General features: G+C 42.1%; 3 protein-coding genes across 5 annotated transcripts in view; 1 reads left to right on the forward strand and 2 right to left on the reverse strand.

Annotated features, from left to right (window-relative positions):
• Positions 1-11,862, reverse strand: part of vps9d1 (VPS9 domain containing 1) — a 29,077-nt gene extending 17,215 nt beyond the window's left edge. The window contains exons 1-8 of the mRNA XM_026172473.1: positions 11,569-11,862; positions 9,616-9,688; positions 7,612-7,809; positions 7,276-7,447; positions 6,953-7,064; positions 2,171-2,233; positions 885-937; positions 129-216 (exon numbers count right to left, since the gene is read on the reverse strand). Coding sequence (XP_026028258.1) covers positions 129-216; positions 885-937; positions 2,171-2,233; positions 6,953-7,064; positions 7,276-7,447; positions 7,612-7,809; positions 9,616-9,688; positions 11,569-11,661 — 852 coding nt within the window. The 5' untranslated portion in view covers positions 11,662-11,862. The remainder of the gene's footprint in view (positions 1-128; positions 217-884; positions 938-2,170; positions 2,234-6,952; positions 7,065-7,275; positions 7,448-7,611; positions 7,810-9,615; positions 9,689-11,568) is intronic.
• Positions 11,863-13,173: 1,311 nt separating this feature from the next.
• On the forward strand, positions 13,174-20,338 carry LOC113025080 (aldose reductase). The gene is made up of 10 exons (XM_026172477.1): positions 13,174-13,550; positions 14,591-14,767; positions 15,888-16,004; positions 16,646-16,723; positions 17,003-17,119; positions 18,768-18,880; positions 19,458-19,545; positions 19,655-19,738; positions 19,999-20,081; positions 20,154-20,338. The coding sequence occupies exons 1-10, from the start codon at positions 13,461-13,463 to the stop codon at positions 20,185-20,187; spliced, it is 981 nt and encodes a 326-aa protein (XP_026028262.1). The 5' UTR covers positions 13,174-13,460; the 3' UTR covers positions 20,188-20,338.
• Positions 20,290-25,749, reverse strand: klhl36 (kelch-like family member 36). Of its 3 annotated transcripts, XM_026172475.1 has the most exons (9): positions 25,345-25,749; positions 24,816-24,893; positions 24,194-24,388; positions 23,916-24,038; positions 22,693-22,914; positions 22,302-22,607; positions 21,883-22,110; positions 21,635-21,792; positions 20,290-21,529 (listed from the first exon to the last, which is right to left on the reverse strand). In XM_026172475.1, the coding sequence occupies exons 2-9, from the start codon at positions 24,891-24,893 to the stop codon at positions 20,806-20,808; spliced, it is 2,034 nt and encodes a 677-aa protein (XP_026028260.1). In that variant the 5' UTR covers positions 25,345-25,749; the 3' UTR covers positions 20,290-20,805. The 3 variants fall into 3 exon arrangements, with proteins under 3 accessions (XP_026028260.1, XP_026028259.1, XP_026028261.1); XM_026172474.1 differs by lacking the exon at positions 25,345-25,749 and having other exon boundaries at positions 24,194-24,875; XM_026172476.1 differs by lacking the exons at positions 23,916-24,038; positions 24,194-24,388; positions 24,816-24,893; positions 25,345-25,749 and adding an exon at positions 23,684-23,903.
• Between the last annotated feature and the right edge of the window lie 1,923 nt (positions 25,750-27,672).

Consider the following 27,672-nt stretch of genomic DNA (forward strand, 5'->3'; position numbering starts at 1 on the left):
AGAGGAAATAAATATGTAGGTCCAGAGTTTGCCATCTTGTTTACTGTACTTGAATTATTTGCTGCTATGCAAAGTCTTCTAATCTTCATTTACACCTGCCAACACTTTTTAATAGCATTTAAACTTACATGGTCCTGTTCATATTCCAGAACATTGGTGTAGAGAATACGCTGCTCTCGCTCCTCTGGAGTCATTGCCCCAGACGCTGCAAATCTCCTGGAATGACGAACGCACACACAGGAGAGGTTACTGAAATTGTATGCCTGCCAGTGATCGCTAATTTTGGAAGCAGATCCCCTTGTTGAGGTTCCAACAGCCACTATGTTTTTGTCCTGACTGCAAAACCCCAGCAAGAAACCTGCAATCTCTGGTTTATTATGCAGTAGGTTATTTACACAGTTTATAAACACTGTAATTTGGTCAATAAATGCTATAAATAACAGCACAGAAGTTATACTTAATACAGGATCACTGTCATGTCTGGTTAACCAAATGTGCAAATAGAAGAAGGAATTAATTACATGCAGGTGTGAAGAAAAGAAATGAGAAATATTATGGAAACCTATTTATAGCTACAGAGTTCAATCTGTGCATTAAAAAAAATAAGTTATTTACAGAACTTTTAAAAAATAATTTTCAAAAGTGTGTCCAGTTTTCCTGACATCTGTGATTTATTGCAGGGACTTTATACTTCTGTATGAAATTCACAGTGCAAACCTATCGGTCATCATATAACACCTCCCTAGAAATATAACTTCCTGTCCCAGCTTGCATCAGGCATGAGCACAAAGAGGAGTGCACAGCTCTTATACATTTACATTTAAGGTGACCAAAACAAAGATGCTTTAGTTTAATTCACTGTGTTAATGAAAAGCTCACTGTACCTGTTGGCCTCTTCCTGCAGCCTCAGTCTTCTGTCCTCCATCTTCCGCTGTAGCTAATGTCAACATTAAGGAAATCTCCAAACCATTGCGTGGATAAGACGTGAGTATATCCTGGGAAATCTTATAAAGTTCATTAAAGCTTTAGAGAGTTATACTACTCACATGTTGCCACTAATGTCCAAACCAATGGATTTTTCTTTGATAAGAAGCTTGTAACAACTTTTTAGTATTACAAGTATAAACTTAATCAGCAATCAGTAACTGATTAAAAGCTTCAGTCATTTTTCAAGCAAATGTAAAAGAGCTTTACAAAAAGCTGTACGACCTACAGATCAGCTGATGAAACACAGGTGAGCTGCATTATCAGTGTCACCACGTTTTACATTTGTACGACCGTTTAACCAGAGAGATTTCCAACACACTGGGAAGTCTCATTTGAGTAATATGGATCAAAAATCTGTTGGTTTTTAGTCTGAATGTAAAATGCACATCTTTGCATTTTCTGCTGTAGCAACAGGTCAACTTTACAAGTCATTTAAAAGCAGCTGGTTACTCAGAACTTTCAATAAACTTTGTCAAAGCATATTTAATATCTAACAATAATAACAACAACGATTGTGGGTCAGCATCACTGACTGAGGAAAGTGAACTTCACTGGGAAAGTGAAGCCACTACACTCCACCAGCCTCCACTGACAAAAAACACTCAAATCACCTTACACAACACAGAGTTTGGCTCAGCAAGTTAGTTTGCTATTGTGTGATTTTGGTGTTTTGCAGTGTTAGTGTGGATCCAAACTATCCACAGCACTGAAGCCACACCGTGACTGGAATCTAAAAGTACTGTTTATGCCAGTGGAGTGGGTGATTCTGCAAAGAGTGATTTCTTTCTTAGTGTGTTGTTTCCACAACTAACTCTGCAATTTAAACAAGGCGATCCAAAAAGGACCGCTTAACTCAGAGAGCATAAAATTTAGGATACATCAAACAACAAAAGCAAAGCTTATTCAGCTAAAGGATGAACGTAAAAAAAAAAGCAAAAATCAACATTCCTAAATCAGAAATCCAAAGTTTAATGTCCTTTTCCGCTTTAACCATTCTCTCTTCTCCTGGCCCAATTCCCAGCAATGCACCACCTACTTCATTGGCATTTGAACATAATGCAAGCATCAAGGCGGGGATTGTTGCTCAAAATTAATACACATCTTTGTTTTTTTGCATTTGGATTGCTACAAACCTTAAAGCCCCATGCAGTAAATCCAACTGTTTACCATATTCAAAGGATACAGCATCCTGCCTGGCTTTGGCTATGATGAGGTTCTCCATCATCTGCCGCTGGAGAGAGAGTGTCTGAATGGGGAAAATGGAGAGAAGGCTATTTACTTATTACTTTACTTCACTGTATGCATCTGTTCAATAAAATGAGATCTAATCTTGGACTCTACTAAAAAAGCTTAACATAAATCAAAGTTCAAAATATTCCCCTGGGCCTTAATGCGGCCTTTCCTCTATTTGAGAAAAAAAAAAATGATAGCAACCATTGATGAATCTTTCTGTAAATAAAACAACCGCGACTCACACATACCTTAAACTCAGATTTCTAAGTACTAGAAAAATAAAGGTTTTTCCTGCATCGACTCAGAAATGTGGAGGCACATATGGGCCAACAGGGGACAAAATCCACACCAGAAATGTCAATGACACTGCCAACCACCACTTAAAAAACTACAGGATGCATCATCCAAGTTCCACACAACATGAAAGTAAAGTATTTGTTGGTGATACCAACACAAACTAGTTCCCTCCACTCCAAGTGTGCAGCCACAAAACTCTTACTTTACTTTACAACTATATCATGTTGTGGTTCTGTATTAAAAGGATATCTCCTGGTTTACATGTTTTGTAATAGCAGTTACATTAAAAACTATTTAAGACGCCCCACGTAGTTTTAATACCATTCTGTAAATAAACGTTAAATATACTGGGAATCCCTGATGTGCAATTTAAAGTGCAAACCTTGAAAATACTTCACCTTTTTCCATAAACCACAGAGTATTTTCAGTTTATTTATATTGACTTAATTATTATACTGTGTATTTTAAAACACAATGCCCTAATTATTTGCCACGGTAGTGTCATTAAAAGCTTGTGGGGGGGACGCGTCAGTGGCGTTAATTGGCTAACAAAATTAGCCATTATGACTTTACCTTTACAAACGCCTTCAGTTTCCTCCAGAAAACACGAGGCTCCGCAGACTGTCGAAACATATTCCGCACCTAACTGACAAGTTAACGTTACTTTAAAAACCTACAGCTCAAAATAAAAAAGATCTCTACAGAAAAAGAAGTGTTAGCCTACAACCGAGCGAGCCAATTAAGAAAATAGCGAGCTAACCAGATGTAAGCTAAACTTGGCGGCATTTTGCTTACCATTATTTATTATATATTTTTAATGTAGCGAGTTTCCCACTAAAATTATAAAAAACGACGAGAGAAAGTTCTGCTTTGTAGCTCACACGTTACCCGGCTAAAATAAAACGCTCTCAGGTAGCCTGCTCCCTCCGCCCGTCACACTCACCATTAACAGCAGCGGAACCGCGAACCGGAAGACCAGAATACAAAATAAAAGCACAGGTAGCGCGCTTTAATCCACCAGAGTTTCCATTATTTTTGATTACCATCGCAGAAAATGATTCAGTACTTAAACTGAGGTCAAAGTTTGTGACATTAAATACATATTAAATACAACTATTAGGCGAATAACAGAAGAAACTGAGGATATTTTATTCTAAATCAACAGCACTTAATCAATGTTTACCACATCTCTGTAGTAGAATTGCATTATTTGCATTTGTATGATAAATGTCCCTAGATCTTAGATTAATATAAACCACTTGTAGATGTCAGTATCCACAAACCAGGTTGTTAGGTATTTTAGTACCATGGTAGCATTTACTGGATATTGTTTTATAGTGACATTATGCAGGAAAACTCTGTCATTCAATAAGGCCCCTTTGTTTTAGTTATTTTTCTCTTTGACCCAAGAATTGATGTGTGAGAATCACAGGCTGGTACAAGGTTGAAATACCAGAGATCACTCCCTCAGCTACATTAGTTTCTTAATCTTTTAGACGCCTGTTGAAGGCCAAATGGTTTGTTTCAGATTTCACTAATGTAAGAACTCTTCGTTTTGTGCCTTGAAAATATGTCGCTGAGATAATCACAATTGTAGCTGAACTGATACACTACACAAAGGATGCTTCTTCACCCATGGGCAGGAAGACGCTGCCTTATCTTGGTCTGTACTGGTTTAAACTGATAATCTGCTGTCTCATGAATTTTACCCTCTATATAAACTGTTGTACTTGTGAATAAAGTTGAGTCAATTTGGGAAGACAACCTGAAGCAGTCTCTGTTTTCTTGTTCTCCCAAGCTGCTCCCGAGCTCGTACTAACACGCTGAATGGCATGCTTGAATATTACTTGAGAATATATTTGACTGTGTTACAGACTAAGGGACATTCTCTGCTGATAGGTGAAGGTACATTCTCTGCTGATAGACGTCCACGCCTCGAAGGAAGTCGATCCACGGAGTAGGCCTTGGAAACCGTTTCCTTCACAGGTGGTGCAGCACAGAGAGGCTTTGATTAAGTATCTACACCCCTATGTAATTCATATTTCTATTTACCAACTTATTTGAAGCATTAACTTTAATTTCAATGGTCACCAAAATGTAAAAACTATTGGTAGTAATACATCCACCTGTACATTCACCCACCAGCTGGTGAAAACTTCTGTCTGCAAGGGGCAGCCAATCAGAAGAAAGCCTTAAAAAGAAATGAGCTAAATCTAAGTTTTAGACAAAACAAATGAGAATAACAGGTCCTTTTAAAGAAGATTCAAAGTGCATGAGACTAATGTCTACCAGGCAGTCAAAGAAAGTTTAATTTACAAATGCAAAGGCAGAAAAACATTTTACTGACAGGGTGAGCGACCACAGTCAGGGAAAAAGTGTGTCAAATTTCTGTTTAGGCTGAGCAGAGACAAAAAAGAAAGAGCAATCACATAAACACTGTTTTCCCACAACCGTTCCCACACTCACTAATACACGTCATTTAAGGATTTACATTTTGGCTGCTGCCTGAGCTTTTGTTTGGAGCTGATGAAATACATGATGTAATGGAGCATTATGAATGTGAAGAGTAATGCTGGGAAAACAATGAGATGGTGAGTGAGTCTGGCATTGCGATGAAACTTGACTCGGCTAGCTGCGTTTAGTTCGCATAACCGAAATAAACACTATTTTTGTGCAACATTAAACTTTTATTTTGATAAATTCTTTCTTTGCCTCATTTACAGGTAACAAAATCAAATCAAACACAAACGTAAAATGTGAATATGTGTGTTCTTATCTTTAAATTACCTTTGAATGTACATTCACAGCATGCTCATATGTTAATGTTAAATACTTAAAAAGCACCACTCTAATGCTGCTTGCCATCAGCTCTGACCTGTTCTTTGGCATGCTCCTCACATCTCTGTTAGGGTGCAGCACCCTGCTGAAGAGCCCATTGCTGATGAGGGCGTTACATTAAGGTGGAGGAGTTTAGTAAGCGGGAATATATTGAAGTAGCATCAACATGAAGGTGAATTTCTGAGATTTACACTGAGCCCTGTACTGCCTCCTCAGGCCTGCCTTCTTCTGGTTCATTATGGAAACTTTGGCTCTTCTCTCATTGATGCACACTATAGACAAGTGTGAGCAATGCACTTACCAAGAGCTAATCCATCTAAAACACGCCCAGCCTGATACTGGTGACAGTGACAAAGATGTCAGGAAAGACGGACCAATCCTGCGCACTGAATATGTCACCTGCACCGTCCGTCAAGCATAGGCCATCTTTTCAGTAGGAGAGGAAACACTCAGAACCACAAAGTGAAACTAATTAGAATAAAAACCGTTTGTCTTTCTTTGTCTTCCCTTTTATCAAAATATAATCTTCACTGTTACTATGAGGAAGTGACTGGGTAAATATGCTAGCATAAAATGAAGGTTTTACAGTTTAAAAGGTTATATTAAGATTGATATAAAAGTGATTAAAATTCTATTTATTTTTAACTTTGTTGAAGTTGAAAGTTGAAGCACATTTATGAATCGCCTCCTGTTTTAACAACACCTTGTATAAGTTCTGGGACTGAAGGTTTCAATATGTGAAATATAGAAGTCCGCATGAAAGCGTAAAACCTGTATATGTTCCTCAGCATCAACAGTAACTTCACATAATCGCGACACTGCCATCAAAACCAGAGCTTAATAAAAACCCAACAACAACACAATTTTACATGTTTTTAGATATCGTCACAGGCTGGGCTCTGGCCTCCCTCTCACACTTCAGTTAAAACTTTACTGTTGCCCAAATTTGAAGTGTTTTCAATAAACTTTACCTACCAATTTTTAGACCCTTTTCCAAAAAAAGCCCCCCTTTGTTTCATTTGTGCCACACACATGCAAATTGAGTGTGCTGTGGTCATTTAGTGACAGGGAACAACAAACTTCAGCGAGTACGGGAGACAGAAAGTAGCAATCAGAGCGCGACCATTATCATTAAGTTATGTCTATGATAACTCTGTCAGATGACATCACGGCAGCCTCGTGGCTTTAGAGGGGAAAAAAGATTAAGTGTGATTGAATATCCAGGCAAATCGGACCAAATATGTATACACATGCTGCAAAACTGGAAGGAATAATATCAATAATTGAATCCCTTCTTTCAGGTGAAACTCTAAAAACCAGTGGGATGTTTGGACCGACTCTTCCTCAGGAAGTTTGTCCTCTGGCTAAGAAAAATCATCTACCTGTTATATTCCACATGCAAAATAAAGGTGCAAACAAAAAATACTGTTAAACAAATTTTTATATATCACTAAAATAAAAAAATGTAACATTTTTGGAAATCGTTTTAACAGAAGTTGTCACGTCTTTACATTTTTAAATAAACTTGTGCTCAAACAAGGACAACAAAGTAGCGTATGTGACAACAGACTGAGACGAGTTCATTTCCCAAACTTACCAAAGATGTCTTCTGGTAGGCTTGACCAGGTGTGAGTCTCGCCAGGCGAGCTTCGTAATTAGCTTTCAGCTTCTGGTTCAAACGTGAGGCTTCTTCGATGGGTGTCAGCTCCCTGCAGCGCACAAACGCATAAACAAACAATACATGACTCACGGCACGCGTCAATTTAGATAACAAATCGACTGCAACACGTTTGCTGTTTCACTTGAAAACACTGTGCTTTTACAGGAATCCAGAGCAACTACTAAGTCTGTTCTTCTTTGTTTGTCCAGCTTCTATCACTGGAGCAATATTTCCTCTCCTTGATGAAAACCAGTCTTTACTTTTTGCCCGTGTCCTGCGACGCTTCTGCTTGTAGTTTGTGGAAGACTTCGGGAGGCAGGAAAGGTGAGGGCTCCTCGGCTTCGTCTGACAACAGCCTGCTGCGACCGCTCACTCTGGGACTCGAGGATTTATGGTCTGTGGCCACAGGAGCACCACCCACAGGTACTGTGACTGCAGTCAAACAGAGACCAAGAGCTCAGGCTAAAGACACAATGAGATGACGTAACACTGTGCAGCAGGTGACATCTCACTTGTGACTCCTGGCTCCAACTTAGCAGTGACTGACCAGTGTGTTTACAGAAGAGATGCTTCTGATTGGAGGAGAACGTACTCACCAGTGTCTGCAGTGTGAGAGGCAGGGACGACCGCAGTCTGATGGGGCTCTGGTAGGCCAGGTGAACCCGAAGAGAAAGCAGAAGCTGACAGGTCGGGGGGCTCGGTGCTCTTCCCTACAAATGACTTGGCTCGCTCCAGACACTGCTCAGCTAGGGTCAACATCCGAGCCACTTCCACTGACACCATCTCCTTTTCCACTGAGGCCAGAAAGACACATATCACGCCATGAGATGGGATTAATCTCTCTACTATACACAGGTCATCACATGGCATGAGAAAGCTGATTGAATTTCACAAATGGTTGATTAGTTCAAGCCTTGATCGGAATGATTAACAGTGTTGGAACAAGAGGATTACTGAGTAGCAACCCTTGATTGGTCCGGGTCACAAATCCATCGAGTCCAACACGCTCACATTCAGGTGGTACCCTTATGGCTTGCAGATAACACTGCTTTTTGATTGATCAAAGCAGCCACACAAACAGGTCATGGTGCCATGATTGCTGGTACACTGAGGCTACATCCGCACGTACACGGGTGTTTTTGAAAACGGAGATTTTCCATTTTCTTTCTTTTTAAAAATCCCGTCCACACGTGCAGTTTGGAAAAATATCTCCGTCCACATGTAAACGCCAAAAACGCAGTCAAATGTTGTCAAGAACGTGCCAAATCCTAGCCGTGCAGAAATGTTGGCCAGTCTAGAAGCCTGGGAGGGAAAGAGTAAACAGGGTTTTATGCAAACCTTCAGGACAAAAGCTTTGTGTTTTTCTGGAAAGGCAGCTAATTTTGTGTTACTTTTCAAGTACCTTCATCATTTCAAATGTTAATAACCAGAAACAGGATTTCGGCTGGTGTAGACTCACAACTTGGGAATGAACTAAATGCATACAGCATGCATAAATTTTAATTACATTTTTTGTTAATTTATTCAAAACTGACGACGCCTCTGCCTTTCTGAATGGATGGACAGTAACTGCATGTGTAAGCGTGTAAAAACTGCACACAGAGTAACAGCAACAGTTTTTTGTCTCATTGTAGAAATTCATCTCATGTAAACAATAACATGGCGCACAGCGTCACGTCAAACAAGGTGCACACCTTTGAGCTTGCGTGAGTAAATCTCCGTTTTCTGCGTCCACATGTAAACACAAAAACAGAGTTTTTTGAGAATCTCTACCCTGGCAGGAGTTTTTAAAAATCTCCGTTTTCAGTGATCGAAAACGCCGTTTTCATGTGGACGTAGCCTGAGATGATGAACAGATGAGCCTATCTGCCTCATAAAAACAATCAGCTTTAAACCCACAGATGTTAAACCGAGTAGAGCTTTGGTAACTGTGGCGGCCACAGGATATGATTTACCAACAGACTCCATATAAAAGATTCAATTATTGGCCATTTTCATGTTGTACATTTTTGGGCTGTAGCCCTATAGTCCCCTATTAAATCTGGACTATCGCACAGCGATGAAACTGCTCGGATGTATCCATGAATAACAAATGCTGAAACATTTTTGTTCCATTTTTGAGCATCAAAGATGTAGTACCTTTAAGAAACATTAATGCAGTTACATTTCATACTCTGAATGAGCTGCCACTTTCACATGTTGTGCACCTTATGAGTCCACTGCTATACAAACATTTTAAAGAGTTCTGAAGTGCGGGACTGCGGGAATTCTTTGATAATAACAAACAGCACTGATTTTTGGATCAGGAAGTGAGCAATGCTTTTTCCTGCTCTGAAGTTGTGGGCCTGACTCACTCGAGGAAGCACTGCTCCAGGAACTTTCGGTACGTCTGTATTGTCAGAGGTTGCTTCTCGTAAGGTATTAAAGGAACAGAGGAAACGGTCAGGAGGGTAGTTCTGCTTGTAAACTGGTTCATGTTCCGTGTTCAGTGTCTGCTTTAACAAGCACTGGACTGTTCGCACACTAACAGGTAAACTGAGCAGAGACCTTATACCATTATGCTCCTTCATCATCAGTCACACATTTCCTTCAGCTCTTACTCTGTGAAACAGCTTCCTCCAAAAGTGCATGTGATATGTAGTGGATGGTCCGGAGGTATTCACAGTAAGCTTCCTGCAGAGAGACCACAAACAGGCCATCAGTTGTTATAAGTACACAGGCTGCTGATAACCTCACACACTGGCATGCATCGCATTAACACATTAGTTGCAGTTTTTAGTCCCTCCAACTTTGATAAAGAAAGAGTTTTGTAACTCAGGAAAGCAGTTCAGCTTTGGACTGGTTACATGTGGTGCTGAGGATAATCTGTTTTTAGAGGAAACATAGTTGCACTTTAACCAGTACAAAGGATGCCCTGGGTCTAAATTCACCAGGACAGAGACAGACAGGTGACAGTGCCTACAGATTAGGTCACTGCCAGCTATGGTCAGGGGTCACCTCAACCCAACCAATCAAAACTTATAAACAACAGCGTTTATTTTGTTCTGCCAATAGAAAAATATATCACATGCACACAAACAGACTCCAAGGAACATATTAGATACTGCGCAGAGCCCTCAAACTCGCAGGCTTCCTGTAAAGGACCCGAGTTTGAGAACATCACCATAGAGGAAAATATATACGCTGATCAATCACAACTTTATAAACACCGACAGGTGAAGTGAATAATTATCTCTTCATCAAAGAACGTGTTAGTGGGCGGGATATATTACAGAGCAAGTGAACATTTCGTCCTTAAAGGTGACGTTAGAAGCAGGAAAAATGGGCAAATGTGAAGATTTGAGCGAAGGGCCAAATTGTGACCCAGAGCAGCTCTCTGATTTTTTAAATTTAAAAACAAATAAGCTGTTGTGGGGTGTTCCTGGTCTGCAGGGATCGGGGGGACAGTATCTATCAAAGTGGTCCAAGGAAGGAACAGCGACAGGGTGATGGGTGGCCAAGGCTCACTGATGCATGCGTGAGTGACAGCTGGCCTGTTCTGCTGGGAAACCTTGGATCCTGCCATCCACATGGATGTTACTTTGACAGGTACTGCCTACATGAGCACGGTTGCAGATCATGTAGACCAGGGATGGGGAATGCCAGGCCTCGAGGGCGGTGTCCTGCAGGTTTTAGATGTGTCCTTGATCCAACACAGCTGATTCAAATGGCTAAATGACCTCCTCAACATGTCTTGAGGTTTTCCAGAGGCCTGGTAATGAACTAATCATTTGATTCAGGTGTGTTGACCCAGGGTGAGATCTAAAACCTGCAGGACACCGGCCCTTGAGGCCTGGAGTTGGACTCCCCTGCCCTACAGACTCTCTGATGGCTGGAGCTTCTTTCAGCAGGACAATGCGCCCTGTCACAAAGCAGAAACTGTTCAGCAATGATTTGGAGCAAAACAACGAGTTTAAAGTGTTGACTTGAGATGGGAGCATCTGTGGAATGTGAACAAACAAGGCTGATCCACGGAGGTCCCACCGAAGAGCTTACAGGACTTAAAAGATCTGTTGTAAACATCTTGGTGCAGACACCAGAGTGCAGACCAGCTTCAGGGTCTACTCGACGGGTCAGGGGGCCACACGCAGGTGGTCACAGTGTGATGGGAAAAAGAAACCACAATCCACAGAAGAGTGTTTGTTTCCTCTGCATATTTTAGCTCGACGTGTTTTGAATAACATGCCAGGTTTGTCTCTGTTTTTAGACGCAAATATTCTTTATTATAACGCATCGTAAACACTGGTGTTATGCGTGTACAATAAACTTGATGACAATGCAGCAAAAAGGCGCTTTCATAGGACAAAACACTGAGGTGAGTCTCGGGATGGCAGTGAATAAATATCATTATTAATTAAAGGTAGTTTTGCATGTATAGATTAACGAGCAGGTTAACGTTATGTGGCTAACCACTGACAGCCTCCGCCCCCTCCCTCTGTTTACATCCCCACCCGCCGCTTCCTGTCCGCTTCCCGCTGCTGTGTCCGTGCTGTCGGCCCCCGGGGCTCACTGACCTTGTGTCTGTTCCCTCCGTCCAGCTGTATTGCCACTTTGGCCATTTTCATGGCATTTTGTAGTGGTTTCGCTCCGCTGTCAACTTTAGCCATGGTTACCCTGGTGCCCCTTCTTCGTTTTACGTTGGTTCCGCCTCTTCTTCCTCGTTTTTACTGGGTAGGCCACACAGCGCCCTCTACCGCTTCAGACTGTTTAGGCACAGTTCAGTGTTAGTGTTATCTAGTGAGACCAGGACATAGTTCCTGGTGTTCAAGGCTATGCACGAATGTGTCCTTCTGCATCAGACAAACAGTCTGCAGAAGGACGCAGTTTTCTTCTTCTTCCGGCTCCCTTTAGGGGTCGCCACAGTGCATCATCTGCTTTCATCTCACCCCAGCATCCTCCTCTGTCACACCAGCCCTCTGCATGTTCACCTTCACTACTTCCATGAACCTTTTTCTAAGGTCTTCCTCTTTTCCTCCTGCCTCTCAGCTCCATCTTCATCATCGTTTGCCCAGTACTGGCCCAATTATTGTTGATGCTTGTAAGATGTAATACACCTCAGTGTAAAACACAGAGTTTTTATATTTTGGCTTATCTACACATTAAACTTCATTCTGCTCGATAAAGTGTTTTATACATAAACTGTGGTGATTGTATTGCTTTACGCCATAAAATAAACCCATCGTCCCCATATGGGAACATGCGTTTAAAAAGAATTCCTTTTTTTGTGCTTATCGGGTTAGACTAAACCAAAAAGCATTTAGAAATTAGAATTGCATGCCAAACGAGAGCTTGGGTGCATTGCTTGGTTTTGGTTTTTGAATAGGAAAAACATAAAAAGCAAACTGAAACCATGCGGAGTGCAGTCATGTAAAAACAAAAAGCACAGCAGATGTTTTCATCATATTGAAACAAGCAAACATTTGAGCCTCTTTAAAATAGAACCTACTTGTTTGATTTACTTGAACAACACCAAAAACCTGTCAGGTGTTAAAATTCTGAGTAAACGTAAGTACACCTCTGAAACTACTATAGGCTCTTTAGCATACAGGCTCAGATATCAGTTTCTGAAAATGTTGACCACTCTTCCAAAAACAACTTTTATGAGGTGGATTAGAAACAGGATTGAAACTGGGGTTTGAAATATCAGGTACAGCAAATGTAATTAGACAAAAATTACATCATGAAATTAAAACAAAAGTTATATTAAAACATGAAGTTGGTGTCATAAAATCAGTTTAATCCAAAAGTGAAATTATAAATGTAAAAAAAATACAAGCTATTTTAAAATAAGAGAACCACTAAGAAACAAGCACAGACGTGAGGAATTAATACGATGACAAATTGTATTAAATACAAAATGACATTAAAATCTGAACTTACAATAAATGACTTAAGAAATGTAAAATATATATAATTTTCATTTTAAAAAATGTGGCTGCACAAACCGGTGATACAAGATCGCCATCTAATGTGGAAGCGGGAACATTACAGTGGATTTGTTTTAGTGCAACTAAGGCAAGGTGCATGTGTGTGCATGCGTGTGTGCATGTGTGTGCATGCGTGTTTGTATTGCTATCACGATGGGAGAAGTGACCTTTGCAACACGTTCCTCCTCACTTACTATTTACAGATAAATACTACATTCTAGTGAAGTTCTCTGCATGTTGTCCAATAATTAACTTGTGGACTGATAGCACAGAAAGAAAAGGAAATGAGTGGGTGGAAGAGAATAAAACCAAGTGAGTGAAGGTCAGAAACATGAGCTAAAGTAAAATCAGCAAAGAAAAAGGAAGGACACTGACTCAGCAGAAGCACTCTGAGGGGGAAAGAGGAAGAAGAAAGCCGTGACAGTGCGCGGTTGTGAACTGAGAGGCTTTTTTGTTGTTTTTCTCTTACGGTGGGGAAAATGTACTCTGTGGAGGACACACAGGTGGCCAGGAACGTTGAGCTGAATGACGGCTCTCGAATGCCACTGCTGGGTCTTGGGACATGGAAGGTAGCCCCATTTCTTCATCTGCATTTAACTTTGAGAAGTTGCTCAGTGTTACTGTGTTTTCTCATGTATTGTTAAGAGTTACTATATGTTTACTAATGCCTTCTAATACATGCATTTAAAGGCATACTTACTGATATTTGTGAAGGGAGGTGATTAGAAGGACTTGATTGTGATTGGCAGACATCGATCACTCTTTCAGGTGGCAGAGTCAAGTTTAATAATAAGACACATGCATCCAAACAGTGGTTTCAAAACTTTAGAGGTCGAAATTAATATTCGGACTTTATAATTACATATGAAGCCAGTAACTGGATCAAAGTTTTATCTTACATGTGATTTAACACATATCCAAAAAAGCCTTACATCAGGCAAACACCAAGCTCAGCCGTCATCGAGTGGCTCAACAGACACATTTCTACAAAGCAAACTGATGATTCTTATATTATATGATTTGAACCATTAACTATGGTTATCAGCAACTGATGTACATTTGCACACCACTTTGCTATCAAGCAGCAATCCAGATCCTCCATCCTGCTGTATCTGACACATAGTGGCGTGAGGTCACCCATTATTAGTATCTTAACAAGAAGTTATCAGCTAATGTTAACATGCTTAGTTAGCAAGCTGATAAACAGCAGGGGTGCAATGCACGGGTAGAGACAATTGGTGCTAAGTAACTAATAAAGTAGTCCAAACCAAAACTGAAGCCAAATCTTCTTGGTTTGTTTGTACCGCTTAGCATGCTGTATCATGCTGTATCATGTGTGAGATAATCAATGGAAAATGCCCATAAAAGCACAGTAGAGAAGTTCAGTTTAGTGACCTGCTGAGAAGAGGCCTATCAGACATTGGCATGACTGTCACCAATGGTGCTGCTTGACTTCATGCACATCTGTGATGTTATTTTGACCCTCTCAACTTTGTATTATCTGTTGTATTATCTATCTCACACAAATTCTCTCTACATTGGTGTAAATGTGCCCAGGAACCAAGAGTAAGGTTAGCAGACACTAACTCTACTGTCCTGCTTGTTGCAGTCCTCTCATCTGTCCCCGACCTCGATCCAGGGTGCAGTAGAGACTGGCATCGCGGCTGGATACCGCCACATAGATACTGCCTACAGTTATCAAAACGAGGTGGACATTGGAAAGGCTCTGCGCTCCAAGATGCAGCAGGGTATCATCCGACGTGAAGATATGTTTATTGTCAGCAAGGTGGGAAAGTAGTTGGTGTTAGAGGTGGGACAGCATGAGGAGGAAGAGTCCGAACTTCTTATTTGTCCTTTCCAATCTTTTTCTTTTACTTTTTGTCTGTTAGATTGACCAGAAATGTCCTTCAACGCACATATTAAACAAATATGTAAGACTGCTTTCTTCCATTTGTGCAACATCTCTAAAGTTAGAAATATCCTGTCTCAGAGTGACGCTGAAAAACTACTTCATGCATTTATTAGTTCCAGGCTGGACGACTGTAATTCATTATTATCAGGAAGTCCTAAAAACTCCCTGAAAATCCTTCAGCTGATCCAAAATGCTGCAGCAAGAGTCCTGACAGGGACTAGAAAGAGAGCAGATTTCTCCTTCATTGGCTTCCTGTTAAATCCAGAATTCAAAATCCTGCTCCTCACATACAAGGTCTTAAATAATCAGGCCCCATCTTATCTTAATGACCTTGTAGTACCATATCACCCTATTAGAGCACTTGGCTCTCGCTCTGCAGGCCTACTTGTTGTTCCTAGAGTATTTAAAAGTAGAATGGGAGGCAGAGCCTTCAGTTTTCAGGCCCCTCTTCTGTGGAACCAGCTTCCAGTTTGGATTCGGGAGACAGACACTATCTCTACTTTCAAGATTAGGCTTCAAACTTTTCTTTTTGCTAAAGCATATAGTTAGGGCTGGACCAGGTGACCCTGAATCCTCCCTTAGTTATGCTGCAATAGGTGTGGACTGCTGGGGGATTCCCATGATGCACTGGGTGTTTCTTCTTCAGTCACCTTTTTTTTTGGACCCACATTGAGTTGATATTTCATTAGTTATTATTAATCTCCGGCTCTCTTCCACAGCATGTCTTTGTCCCATCTTCCTCCCCTCTATCCCCAACCAGTTGCAGCAGATGGCCCCGCCCCTCCCTGAGCCTGGCTCTGCTGGAGGTTTCTTCCTGTTAAAAGGGAGTTTTTCTTTCCACTTTTGCCAAAGCACTTGCTCATAGGGGGTCATATGATTGTTGGGGTTTTCTTTGTCTGTAAAAATGAATTGAATTATTATTTCAAAGTACCCAGATTTATGCATCACACTGCTGTATGTTAATGTTTATCTCGCTGTGCTTTAACCTTTCTAGCTGTGGTGTACCCATCATGCCCCAGAAGACATCCCTGTGTGCCTCAATAAGTCCCTAAGTGATCTCCAACTGGACTACCTGGATCTTTATCTTGTGCATTTCCCTGTTGGTCTAAAGGTTGAGCAGAGATTTCCAATTCTGACAGTTTCACTGTTCTTTATTCTGCCATTCTTCATTTGGCTTTGACTTAAGAATAAGTTCATCTTCTGGAATAGTCGACCTTCAGGAGTCAACCTTGTATTCAATTCCCATTCAGGCAAATTGGAGATAAAAGCAGAGACTCCAGTGCAGTATCCATCTGTTAAACTCACTTTAACAATAAAGACATTCTAGGCAAATTTATTCAAGGAGCTAGGTGCTGGTAACCAAATCAGCAAGCATGAGCACCTCTGTAAAAGAAGACGTTGTGGAAGTGTGCTGGTCTAGAATATTCAGGTGTGTGTTTTAACAAATGCCAAAGAGGAAAGATATCGGCAGTGATCTTAGAGGAGGAACTACCCATCGATCTGGGAAGGTCATTGCTGCTAAAAACAGCTGAACGAGCTTCTGAAACGTTGGATGCAGTTTTTCTGCTTCTGCATCCTGGCTTAGGTTTTGTTAAATCGACACGGTGTAATGTGTCAGGAGTTGTTGTTCATGTCAGGTTGTATTTAAAAATACACTGCTCAAAAAAAGGAATGAAAGCCTTAGAACTGAAAGAGGGTGCACTGTGGGGAAAGATGTGCCATCTGTCTGATGGACTTTTATTTTCACTGCAGAAAATGGGTGATGAGCTTTTCCCAAGGAAGGATGGAAAGATAGTGACCTCTGACGTAGACTACGTAGATGTGTGGAGGGTAAGAAGATACAGACTGTATGCTTGTTTGAATAACAGCACTGAATAATCATATGAGTAAATGTTAATGACAGATAAATGAACCATAAATGATAATAAAATGGTCAAAGTAAATAGTTATGACCCAGATGTGAACTGTGAATCATATAAATACAGCTCCATGCATCATTTAACTAAATTCTTATACAATCTTTTACATTTTTATCTGTGATCTAACTGATATTAAAAGCTGATTTTTTTCAGGCAAACTAAATTGTAAAAACTTGTCTTGTGTTTGCAGGGGATGGAAGCACTGCAAGCCTCGGGGAAAGTAAAGAGCATCGGTGTGTCCAACTTCAGCATCCTGCAGCTGGAGAGACTCCTCGCTCTGTGCAGGGTTCCCCCTGCGGTCAATCAGGTACTGCAGATGCGTCCATTTACATTCGTTGAAGCTGTGAAGGCTCATTTCCACGAGCTCTACAACATCTCCTAGTTCATTTTGTAATTAACTGGTGTTTGTACAAAGATGTAGCATGTTCCCAGAGGTTTGTTTCTACGGTTACAATCAATCCCATTATATGTTATAGATAAAAAAAACTTTTCCAAAGCTTTTGCACCTAACTAGCCTCAGACGGTTCATCACAGAAACACAGCTTTAAGGTCTGAAACACGAGGCTTGATTGCACAATGTGTGCTTCTACAGTTTTGGCATAGGTTAATCTCTCTCTGTTACACACACACTCATTATCTTAGTGAGGACATCTCATTGACATTATGCTTTCCCTAGCCACTTACCCTAACCATCAAAAATGAATGCCTAAACTTGTGGGGACCAAAGTGCTGGTCCCCACAAGTTTAGTAGCCAATTTTCTGTCCTCACAAAGAAGTCTAAATATTTACACACACACACACACACACGTGGTTGTGTAAGACATTTTATGAGTACCATTTCCATTCATTGTCAGTCTGTTTGAGCCAGTTATTAATTGCTAAGTGTAACAGCTGCTTAACTGATAGCTGATTTGAAATCGATCACTCTGATTGGTGGTTTTGGATTTCCTTTCATTTTCAGCCTATCCAGACCAACATAGCCTTCGTCCTTTGTGTGTGAGGAACAAGTTCAGATCATTGCAGTGGTAGCACACTGCTGCTGAGGAAATTCATTAGTGCTGTTTGCCTCCTCACATCACAATCCCTGCATTTATTTTAAATCAGAGCTCTTCATTTTTTTGTATTTTGCATCACTGTTGTAACACACTTTCCTAGAATTTGGGGTAATAAATGATTTAACATCTCTTATTTTTTCAGCTAGCTGTATATAGAATGTAGTCATCGTGGTAACTTTAACTGCTTTTAATGACACAGATGGAAGCAATTTAAAGTTAAGGAGATATGGTGCATTGAAATTTCTGCCTTGTCCTCTCAGACAGTCTGTCCCTCCTGACAGTGACAGGAGGGACTTGAGGGACTTCCATTAATAAAGTGGAGGGTTGTCCACTTTATTAATGGAAGACAAAAGTGCTTCAGGTTTTGTAGAATTTTTGAAAAAAGAAAAAAAGTCATCAGTGGGTTATTCAATTTGATCAGCGCTAAGATGCCTAAAAACGTTTATTTCACTCTTTAAAGCCTTTTAACAGTATCAGCTGCTAACACCATTAGCTTTTGTAGCTGACCAATCCAACCACCAAATAACAGGCTAGGTCCAGCAGCAGCAACAATCCCACTGCAGTTTCTCCAGAAATCAGTCCTGTTTAAGTCAGTCACTATCAGTCCTGAACTAAGTTGTCAGACTTCTTACGACAGTGCGGAGTTTTGGAAAGCCGTGTTTAGTAAGGACTAGTAAACATTTTTTATTTTCAATTTAGTTGCTCAAAGTTGGACTTTGTTTTCCTGCATTGGTGAATCAGTCCGGAGCTGAATTATTATGATTGTGCAGATTCTTCCGGTGTCGTGTTCTTTTTCTTGTGATAATGTCACATGTGTTTTCTGTAAAGTGAGAAATTGTGAGCTACTGAAACGTTTTAGAGTCTCGACTCGACTGTTGTACGTTTACATGTCGTCCACAGGTGGAGCTACATCCTTACCTGATCCAGACAGATATGATGGAGTTCTGCAAATCCAAGAACATTGCCTTGACAGCCTACAGCCCCTTCGGTTCACCTGGGAGACCCTCAGAACTGTACGAGGTCTTGCCTCATGATCCACACCGACAACCAAATCAGAAAAACAGACACGAAGAACTTTTTGTTCTTTAAATGTTTGAAACCTTTATTATATATACAGATATATAACATATCTCCAAGGCTGAGACGATAAAAAAGAGATGTTTTTTGAATATTTTTAAAAGTTCGGCCAGTAAACTGACTCATAGGAAGTAAAGGTCATAACAAACTTGCTGTGCAGACTCTGGATCTCATTTTGATGAAGTGCAAACTATTTTATGGAATTCGACTATTGGGGTAGGGAAAAATAGATGTAAATATATCCTGATATTTAGGATGGTTTTCATGGCACAAACATAAACACATGCACTATTTATAATGGTGTGGTCCTCTTAGGTTGCAGATATATTTTATCTCAGTGGTTCTTTTGTGTCCCCATATTAGTTTGTCTCTTTCCATTTGGTAGAGCTAACTTTATGTCTCTTTGTGGTCTGCATCTTTTAGATATATGCAGCTAACAGTAGCTAATAGCTACATCCAACAGAGGCCTTGTTCATCTCTTAACCCGTCTTCATAAATCCTTCCGTGTCACAGGTTAAGAGAAGACACAGATCCATATAAGCTGCTGGAGGACCCAGTCATTGCTGATATCGCCAAGAAGCACAAACGCAGTCCTGCACAGGTCAGGTTGATAAAGTGTGTGTGTGTGTGTGTGTGTGTGTGTGTGTGTGTGTGTGTGTGTGTGTGTGTGTGTGTGCACTCATTAGTTAGTAACAGTGAACTTGTCTCAGGTCCTGCTGAGGTACCACGTGCAGCAGGGTGTTGCAGTCATCCCCAAGAGTGAAAAGCCTCACCACATCCTTGAAAACACAAAGGTAAGAAACCATTGTCGCTCTGGTGAGACAAAGATGCTTACCACGATTTTCTCGGTGGGGGTATTAAACCTGCACTCTTTTTAACGACCACTAGGGGGCAGGCCCTCTGGTTGACTCACTGCACCATTGTGTGGTACAAATTGTTATTACACAAAAGGCCCCAGTTCAATTTCAGTTGACAGCGCCTCAGCAATTGTATAGTTTTAGTTCAGGAGTGTAGTGTAAGTATATTTAGAGCCTCGTTGTCGGTTTCCCTGCAGATCTTTGACTTCAGTCTGACTGAAGAAGACTTGAGTGCTCTGAAGGGACTGAACCGAGGGTGGAAGGCCTGTGAAATTGAAGAGTAAGTCAACCACCTTCCTGCTGTAGCTGCATTCTCCAGCATCAAACCAATGATTGCTCTTTTGTCTCTCAGAATCAAGTCTCACCCGTACTACCCCTTCACCTGAGAGAGAAGACGCCACAACGACCAGCGCTGGAGCATCCATCAGTGACCTGTTTACTAATAACGATGAAATGTTTAGAATGATAAGAGCCAATGATAAGCTCGCTTTTCTCTTTTAATATTTTTTTTAATTAAAGAAAAAATGTACAAATGCACAGACGAATACTTCTGAAAAATGCAGTAGTAATGAATGCAGCTTTTGCTTCAAAGGCAGAGATGACATCTTTTAAAAACATTCACGTTTAATCCTAAAAGCAAGAACAAAAAAAACCTCTTTTAAATGCAGCTTGTTCTGTTTCCTGTATTTAGAGGAATATCAAATCTGTGATTCTTCCCAAATACGCAACTTCTAGAGAACCTTAACCGTGCACAGTTTTATCTGTTTTAGTAGTCGACAGCTTAAATGTCAACAAATCAGGCTCATTAGCAGACGACTGACGTCTTGTTCCACACGCTGCACTCACATTATTTACAGTCCACATTTCAGTGAAACTACAGAGCACCAAACAGCTATGCAGTTATGAGACAGTCAGTGGCAGCGACAGATACAACACTGATTAAGTGTCAGATGCAGCAAGAAAAGGAGGAGGGTTGCAAAGCGGCATCCATACTCAGAGATCTATTACATGTGAATAAAAGCGTCAGCTGCACCATGAGGAGGTGTTGGCTGCCACTGAGAGTAGCTGATCTGCTGGGATTGTGGCTGAGCTTGACTCTGTGGCCTGCCTGCACTGTAAACAGACTGGAGAGTCGCAGATCCGCTGGTCACCGTGTCAGTCGTAGTACAGAATAATGGCTCCTCCATCTGGTTTCTGAGCTTCTGTGGCGAGGCTGACAGCGGCGGAGGCTTCACGGTGCACACGCATGCCGAAGCCCCTGCTATACATTTGGGCAGGTCGGGCCCTCTGGACCACGCCCCCTTGTCTAGGTCGTATACCTGTGTGGCTCTGGAGAACGCCATGCTCTCCCAGCTGAAGCCCCCGAGAACATAGATCCTACCTGCCCACACAGCGAGCCCCGCCTCGCTGTTGGGCAGCAGCAGCGGCGCAATCTTGGTCCACTGGTCGCCGCGTGGGTCGTAGGACTCCACCTGCAGGATGTCGAAGCGTTCCGAGGTGTCCTCGTGGTCATCGCTGCCTCCGATGGCATAGATTAGGTTGTCGAGGGAGGCCATGCAGTGCCAGCCCCGGGCCAGAGACATGGGTTGGCGTTCCACCCACACATCGCCATCCCGCAACGGATTGTAGCTCAGGACGTCCCGGCGGTATGGGCCGATCTGATAGTTGTGACCGCCCGAGATGTAGACGACGCCACGGTGGACTGTACCAGCGTGACCGTAAGTAAGCCTGCAAAACACAAACAGTTTTTTACATGTGTGGAGTGTAAACGCAGTCCTCACAGCTCAGCTATCAGAGATATTCCTCAATCAAAGAGGCGGAGTCAGCAGTAACCTGGGCAGTCCTGCCACGTAGGACCAGCAGTCCTCAGCAGGGCAGTAGACCTCCACTGACGACAAAGCTCCGGTATCATTCCTCCCTCCCACAGCGATCAGGTACTCTCCCACGGTCCCCAGGTAGAAGTCCACTCGCCGCTGGTTCATCGGGGCACCCTGCAAAAACACGCTGTTCGTGAGTCTGGGCTGCTAAACGACCTCAGACTATCAAAGCGGCTGGAGGGAGGGGACTTTTCTACACTCTACCCTGGTCCACTGGTTGTGGCGGGGGTCATATCTGTACAGAAGGTTACAGGCAGCGTCTCCACCGTTGTCCCTGGACGAGCTCCCGCCGGCGGTGAAGATGAAACCTCCCAGGACCGCCAGGCAGTGGTGACTCCGCTGGGCCGGCAGCTCAGTCTCCACCTTCCAGCTCCCTGTTTCAGCGTCCAGACAGGAAACGCTAGCGCTAAGCTCCTCCCCACGCTCGGAAACCTCAAAAAACAAGAGAAGTCTAGCTGTGAAGCTTCCAGGTTTCACTTTTCAGACAGCAGTGGAGACACGAGCCTCAAGATTAAAATACTAACACTGAAATCATATCACAGTAAGTGTCAGGTGTGAAGACATCAGATCTAAAGCAGGTTTAACATGATGTTCACGTGAAATCATGAAATCAGCTTCTGTACCTCTCCTCCAATGAGCAGCAGTCTCTCCACTCCCCCCCTCACTGTGGTGCGTCCAGTTTGCAGGAGTGGTTGAGCGCTGGTCCTGGCGTGGTATGCCAGCGCCTCCTCCACCAGGGCCTCACAGCCGGCCTCCTCGGGCAGCAGAGCTCGCACATCTGGAAGCACCCTGCTTATGAGGTCTGCCACCGGGATCAGAGGGAACCGAATGTGGGAGAGGAGCTGCCTGGCGTGGGAGGTCCGCTCGGGCGTCTGGCTGAGCCACTGCAGCGAGGCCTGGAGAAGCGCCTGCTCGCTGTCGTGCTGAACCTGGCGATGAAGAAAGGGGCTCTCAGAATGCTAACCGTGCTTTTGATTTCAGCTCGTCTGCTGAGCCGTGGTGAGGACGTCTCACCTGGCCACTGGAGAGGTAGGAGTTGAGTTTGTGGAAAGGAATGTCGCGCAGGAAGTCCGGGGTGAAAGAGAGCATGGAGAAATGTTTGAGGATGAAGCGGTCGACGAAGGCGCTGAGTCGCTCCAGGCTGTAGAGCAGCGCCAGCTGCTGCAGGTACAGGTAGTTGTCCTCGCTCACCTCTGTCTCCAGGAACTGGCAGCAGAAATCCACCGCTCGCCATACCTGAACAATGCATGAGTTTTTATAGGTAACATTAATTATCACCACCGATTGATTTTTAACAGTTAAACAGGTGATTTTAACAGGTGATTAAACCTCTCGCACTACAAACAGAAATTCTTAGAAATATTATTTTCCTGATAATTTAGTTTAAATGCTCCAAAAGGAGAAGTTCAGTCAAACAGGTCACCCCTCTAACTTTAAGCCTTAACAGTATCTAAACTGATGAGCTATAGAAAAAAGTATATTTTTCATGAAGAGAAAACTACTCGTGGAGATGAAAACCATTTTTGTATCAGGCTGTGTAAATGACCCAGATTATTTGTTTATTTGATATTTTTCAAACAGTTAAATCCCTGAACGAATTATACCTTATAATATAGATTAGACTCTTATTTTGAAATTCGGAACGGGCAACTTCCGGGAAGGAAGATCGTACCGCAACTGCTTGCCGCAGAAAGGATTAATGAGAAGGTTATCGTTTTCCATCCATCTTAAAATTAGCATCTAGCTGGAAGGCGAACAGGTATGTTTGTGTGTTGTACTTGTTGTTTACATTTCGGACAATTTGTAAATGTATTACTTGATTGTTAATAAGTTTATGAGCGATCTAGCAGGCTGATGCTAGCACCTCCTGTGCCTTTTCTGTGAATTGATTAGCATAACAGAAACGTGGTTATATCAAGTGAATGTTTATTTGTTTTATGTTATGATTACAGCTCTTATGATGTGTCTATGGCAATTTGTGAATAAATGGGTTGGAATACCCCACCATGGTCCATCCGTAATGATCATTGAGTGCATCGTCTGAATAAAGTCCGGCTGGAATGCTACAGGCTGTAAAGTATTTTTTTAATATGGGAGTCTACTGAGATTGACTCACTTTTAGGGTCAGCCCCAAGTGGCCATCAGAGGAAGTGCAGTTTCTGGCCCTTTCCCTCATCAGCCCCAGAAGCTGCCGCTTGGCCTGCATCGTTAAACCTAACAGCTCGCTGGTTTCTTACCTGCAGGAGGTGAGCAGCTTCCAGCACATAGTCAATGTTTCCTCCGTCCAGTGGCAGCTCGCCGCTGTACAGGAAGTCCACCACCGCCTTCAGACCCACGAAGGACATCCCGACCAGCTCCACCTGCAGATAGGAAGAACACATGCGTGTACTCTATTCCATTTACAACTTCAGTACAACTAAGATAGAAACAAAGGCTCCCACAAACGATCCACATTGATTTTAATATATTATTTTACGTACATAAATAAGCTAATTTCACAGCGTTGCCTGCATACCTCCTGCTGGTGCTCCTCCTTCATGCCCAAAGTAAACATAGCATTGAAATACGGGCTGGAGACCGCCAGCAGGGCTCGGTGAGCGGGGACGCGCTCGTCTTCAGCCACGAGGACCACATCGCAGAACTGGCCGTGCTGCCGCTGCTCGTTGAGGCCCTGCAGCAGTTCAGCAGCATGATCCACGCAGCGGAAAACCTGCAAACACAGCACAACATCACCCTGACCACAACTCCTTACTCCAAACGGCTGTGTGCCCGCTCCCAGGAGCCTCCTCAGAAACCTTGTTGATAAGAACCAGGCTGCCTTTCTTCTTCTTTTTGCCTGCTTACTTTTGCACATTCCTCCTGATTCACACCCCAGATAAAACCAACTGCTGCCAAACTTCAGTTCTTGGCACTCGCAGTGTTACTGTACAAGCAGTAGCGAGAGATCTGCAGAGATTTTCATTGTCTGATTTTGTCTCTCATGCTAGAAATGAGCTGACTTCTCAACTTACCAGAGGGATGAAAACAGTCCCCAGATCCTCTGCACTTTGGATAGACAACTGTCTACAACTATTAGTCGATTAACCTGAAGCTACTTTACAGACCATGCGATAATTTTTAACAATAATAACACTGACCTTAGACGATTCGCCAATCCGCTGGGGTCGACACACTCGGCTCGATTTGTCCATTACATCCCCCCAGGAAGGCATCATCTAAAGCACACGCACACAGGTTTTACTGTAATTCTCTCACAACTATTAACTAATTAATAAGTTACTCAAATAATGCATCACATTGTTTAACTGATTCAGTTATTTTCAAGAAAAACTGGAAGAAATGTTCTATTTGGAGTTATTAGAGTCAAACAAAACAAGAGATCTGAGGATATTCCCTTCAGCTTTGACTCTGATGTTTGATTTATTGCCCAGTAATAAAATAAAAATCGTTCATGTTGGTACAGGACTTGTAACAGTTCATGAGATCAACAAGTCTTTGGTGTTTGGTGTGAGAGTTGAGTCTCATCTGAAATATGAGCTCTGATGCTTTAGATCACAGATATTATGAACCACATTCAGCTGAGGGTTCACGGCCCTTCCTAAACACAGGAAGAGGAGACAAGCTAGAGCCGCGGCTCTCGGGCCTTTAGCGAGATGAGGTACATACAGCTGAAAAGCCCAGACGAGAAACCGTGTCACTGCCGCAGAGCCACTGACAGCAGCGCTTCCAGGCGGACCTGAGGCGGGTCAGAAGGCGGCTCTTCTGTTATTCCGTCAGCAGCAGCATCTAAGGGTCCCGCAAGACAGCCGAAGAACAAACTGCTGCATTTTGTCCAGGAAGCAATAAAAATTCTTCAAACTTCGCTCTTCGTCCACCGTCTTCTTACAGAGACTTATTACCGGTGACACACGCTGTATTGGACCACAAAAACAGCTGGAGCAAGCAGCCAGGTGGAGTTAGCTTAGCCGCAGGTTAAACATCAACTGAACTTCCGGTTTGAGTTTTCAGAATAAACTCTTGCATGTTTATTTATTGGTGGGGTTATGTTTACAAGCTATGAGCTTACAGATGAATAGAAAATATATGTTTATAAACATTTGCTAATTTTTGTTGGAAGGAAAATATTTGCTTATTTTGTGTATTGAAAAACCAACGGTCTCTGAGAAGCTGAATAGATATTGAAATCTTTGGAAACTATAACAATAATAACAATAATACAACAACAACAATAATAATAATAATATTATTATTATTATTATTATTATTATTATTATTATTATAGTAGTAGTAGTAGTAGTTCGATTTACCAGACAAGATTAAAAGCTAAACGCAGTGTTCAAAAATAACTTCTTGAGGCTTTGTTTTATTTTGAAGTCAACGACTTTAGGCCGGATGTTGTTATTTACATCAATACATTATGAAGGCCATTGAGTGACCAATAACAACGCCAAACGGTACTGTGCACAAGTCTTGCGCCACCCGTCTTTTCTCTACGTTATACGAGCATATCGGGAAATAGAAAGAAAGGAAACAACGTTGCTAAAGATCACCTTCAAAAACATTACAAGTCTGACTCCTTTGAAACAAAAGGAGGTGGTTCAAGACTTTTGCACGGTACTGTAGATAAACAGCTGCTAAATGAATGAATGAATATATTAAAGAGATAAACGGAGGCCTATCGGTTTTATGATACAGTTAACCTCGATTAATAATCTGAAAGAAAACAATATTAGTTAAACAATGTGGGCCTGGACAGGTCACCAGTGCAGCACACTGGTGACCTGTCCAGGGTTTACCTTGCCTCCTAAATTTGTCAAATAAAGTTTGTCCCGTTCAGGGAAAATGAGTTACACAGAGAAAGGAAGTGGACTTCTATGAAAAGCCCCAAAAGCTATTGATAAAAGACATGATAAGATGATTTATTTTTATTCATTTATTTTTATGAGTAATATATTTATTTTGAATATGTTTGGTACACAGTTAAAACATGGAGCAAGTTTGCCTCTTTTACGTCATAGAGTTGACTGCACATGAGCTAACTGGAGACCAGGTAGGAGCAGGGTGCCCTATGGGAGGAACACGAACAGGTGGATGAAGTGCGATGCTGTGGGGAATGCTTGGCTCAGAAACTTGGCTCCTGGCTTCGGTGTGGCGATTACTGTGATGGAGTAACTCCCATCACGGCAGCAGTGTTCCTTGTGCAATAATGTTTAGAGATGCTAACTCTAGCTTCCTTGTCCACAGCAGCCACTTCTTCTTTTTTTAACTCAGTGTTTCTGGTGCAAAAAGTAGCTTCTGTAGTGAAATGCGAATCTAAGAAAACTCTCCGAACTGTGATGTTTTGAAGTTAAGGCTAAAAAAAGACAAAAGTTATGAACAAAGCACCATTTTGTTTGGACAGCTCCTTAGTCGAAAAGCTGCTCTGAGAACAGAGGACTTTAAATACAGTTTCTTTTGCAGTGGAAAAAATGGAAGGAAGCAGTTCTGTCAGAAGGCCCCACAAGCACGGCCTTTCTGTGATTAAAGTAAGGACACAACATTTATCAAGCTGTCATATTCATATTTAGGATGTTTAATAAGGAGAGAACATCTTCTCTCTCTCTCTCTCTGCAGCCTGCATGTAACAGCAGGTGCAGACTGTGAGGCAGACAGATGGAGATGAGGCTGGAGAGACAGAAGACATAACCAGCCCCCCTCCTGCAGTCTAACATAGTTATTTGTGTGGTTATTGCGGACCACTGAGTCTAAGTTTGCAGGAAAGATTGATGAAAGCTTGTGACCGACAGCAGGTCGACCAGCAGGTGGCAGGATGATGCAGGCACAAACAAACCAGGAGGTACAGCTCAGTTGGGCTTATGCCAGTGTCAAAGAGGAGGGAGATGACCTTTGACCTCTAGCTAGCCTATTTGATCAGTGGATGTTTTAAGCCCACCTCGTGGGTTTACGGTGTAGTTTATGTGAGTGTAATGACCAATGGCTTTGTGTCAGACTAGT

Source organism: Astatotilapia calliptera, chromosome 7 (genome assembly GCF_900246225.1).
Source record: "Astatotilapia calliptera chromosome 7, fAstCal1.2, whole genome shotgun sequence".
Taxonomy (NCBI): Eukaryota; Metazoa; Chordata; class Actinopteri; order Cichliformes; family Cichlidae; genus Astatotilapia; species Astatotilapia calliptera.

Bases quoted from the DNA above. Each gene is read 5' to 3' on its own strand.
- LOC113025080 (XM_026172477.1), top strand. From the start codon at position 13,461: ATGTACTCTGTGGAGGACACACAGGTGGCCAGGAACGTTGAGCTGAAT. The intron at 16,005-16,645 runs GTTGAGCAGAGA...TTTTCACTGCAG, and splicing joins ATTTCCCTGTTGGTCTAAAG to AAAATGGGTGATGAGCTTTT. The intron at 20,082-20,153 runs GTAAGTCAACCA...TTTGTCTCTCAG, and splicing joins AAGGCCTGTGAAATTGAAGA to AATCAAGTCTCACCCGTACT.
- klhl36 (XM_026172474.1), bottom strand. From the start codon at position 24,532: ATGTGCAAAAGTAAGCAGGCAAAAAGAAGAAGAAAGGCAGCCTGGTTC. The intron at 24,039-24,193 runs GTATGCAGGCAA...TCCTATCTGCAG, and splicing joins AGGAGGAGCACCAGCAGGAG to GTGGAGCTGGTCGGGATGTC. The intron at 21,530-21,634 runs GTTACTGCTGAC...TGTGTTTTGCAG, and splicing joins TACGTGGCAGGACTGCCCAG to GCTTACTTACGGTCACGCTG.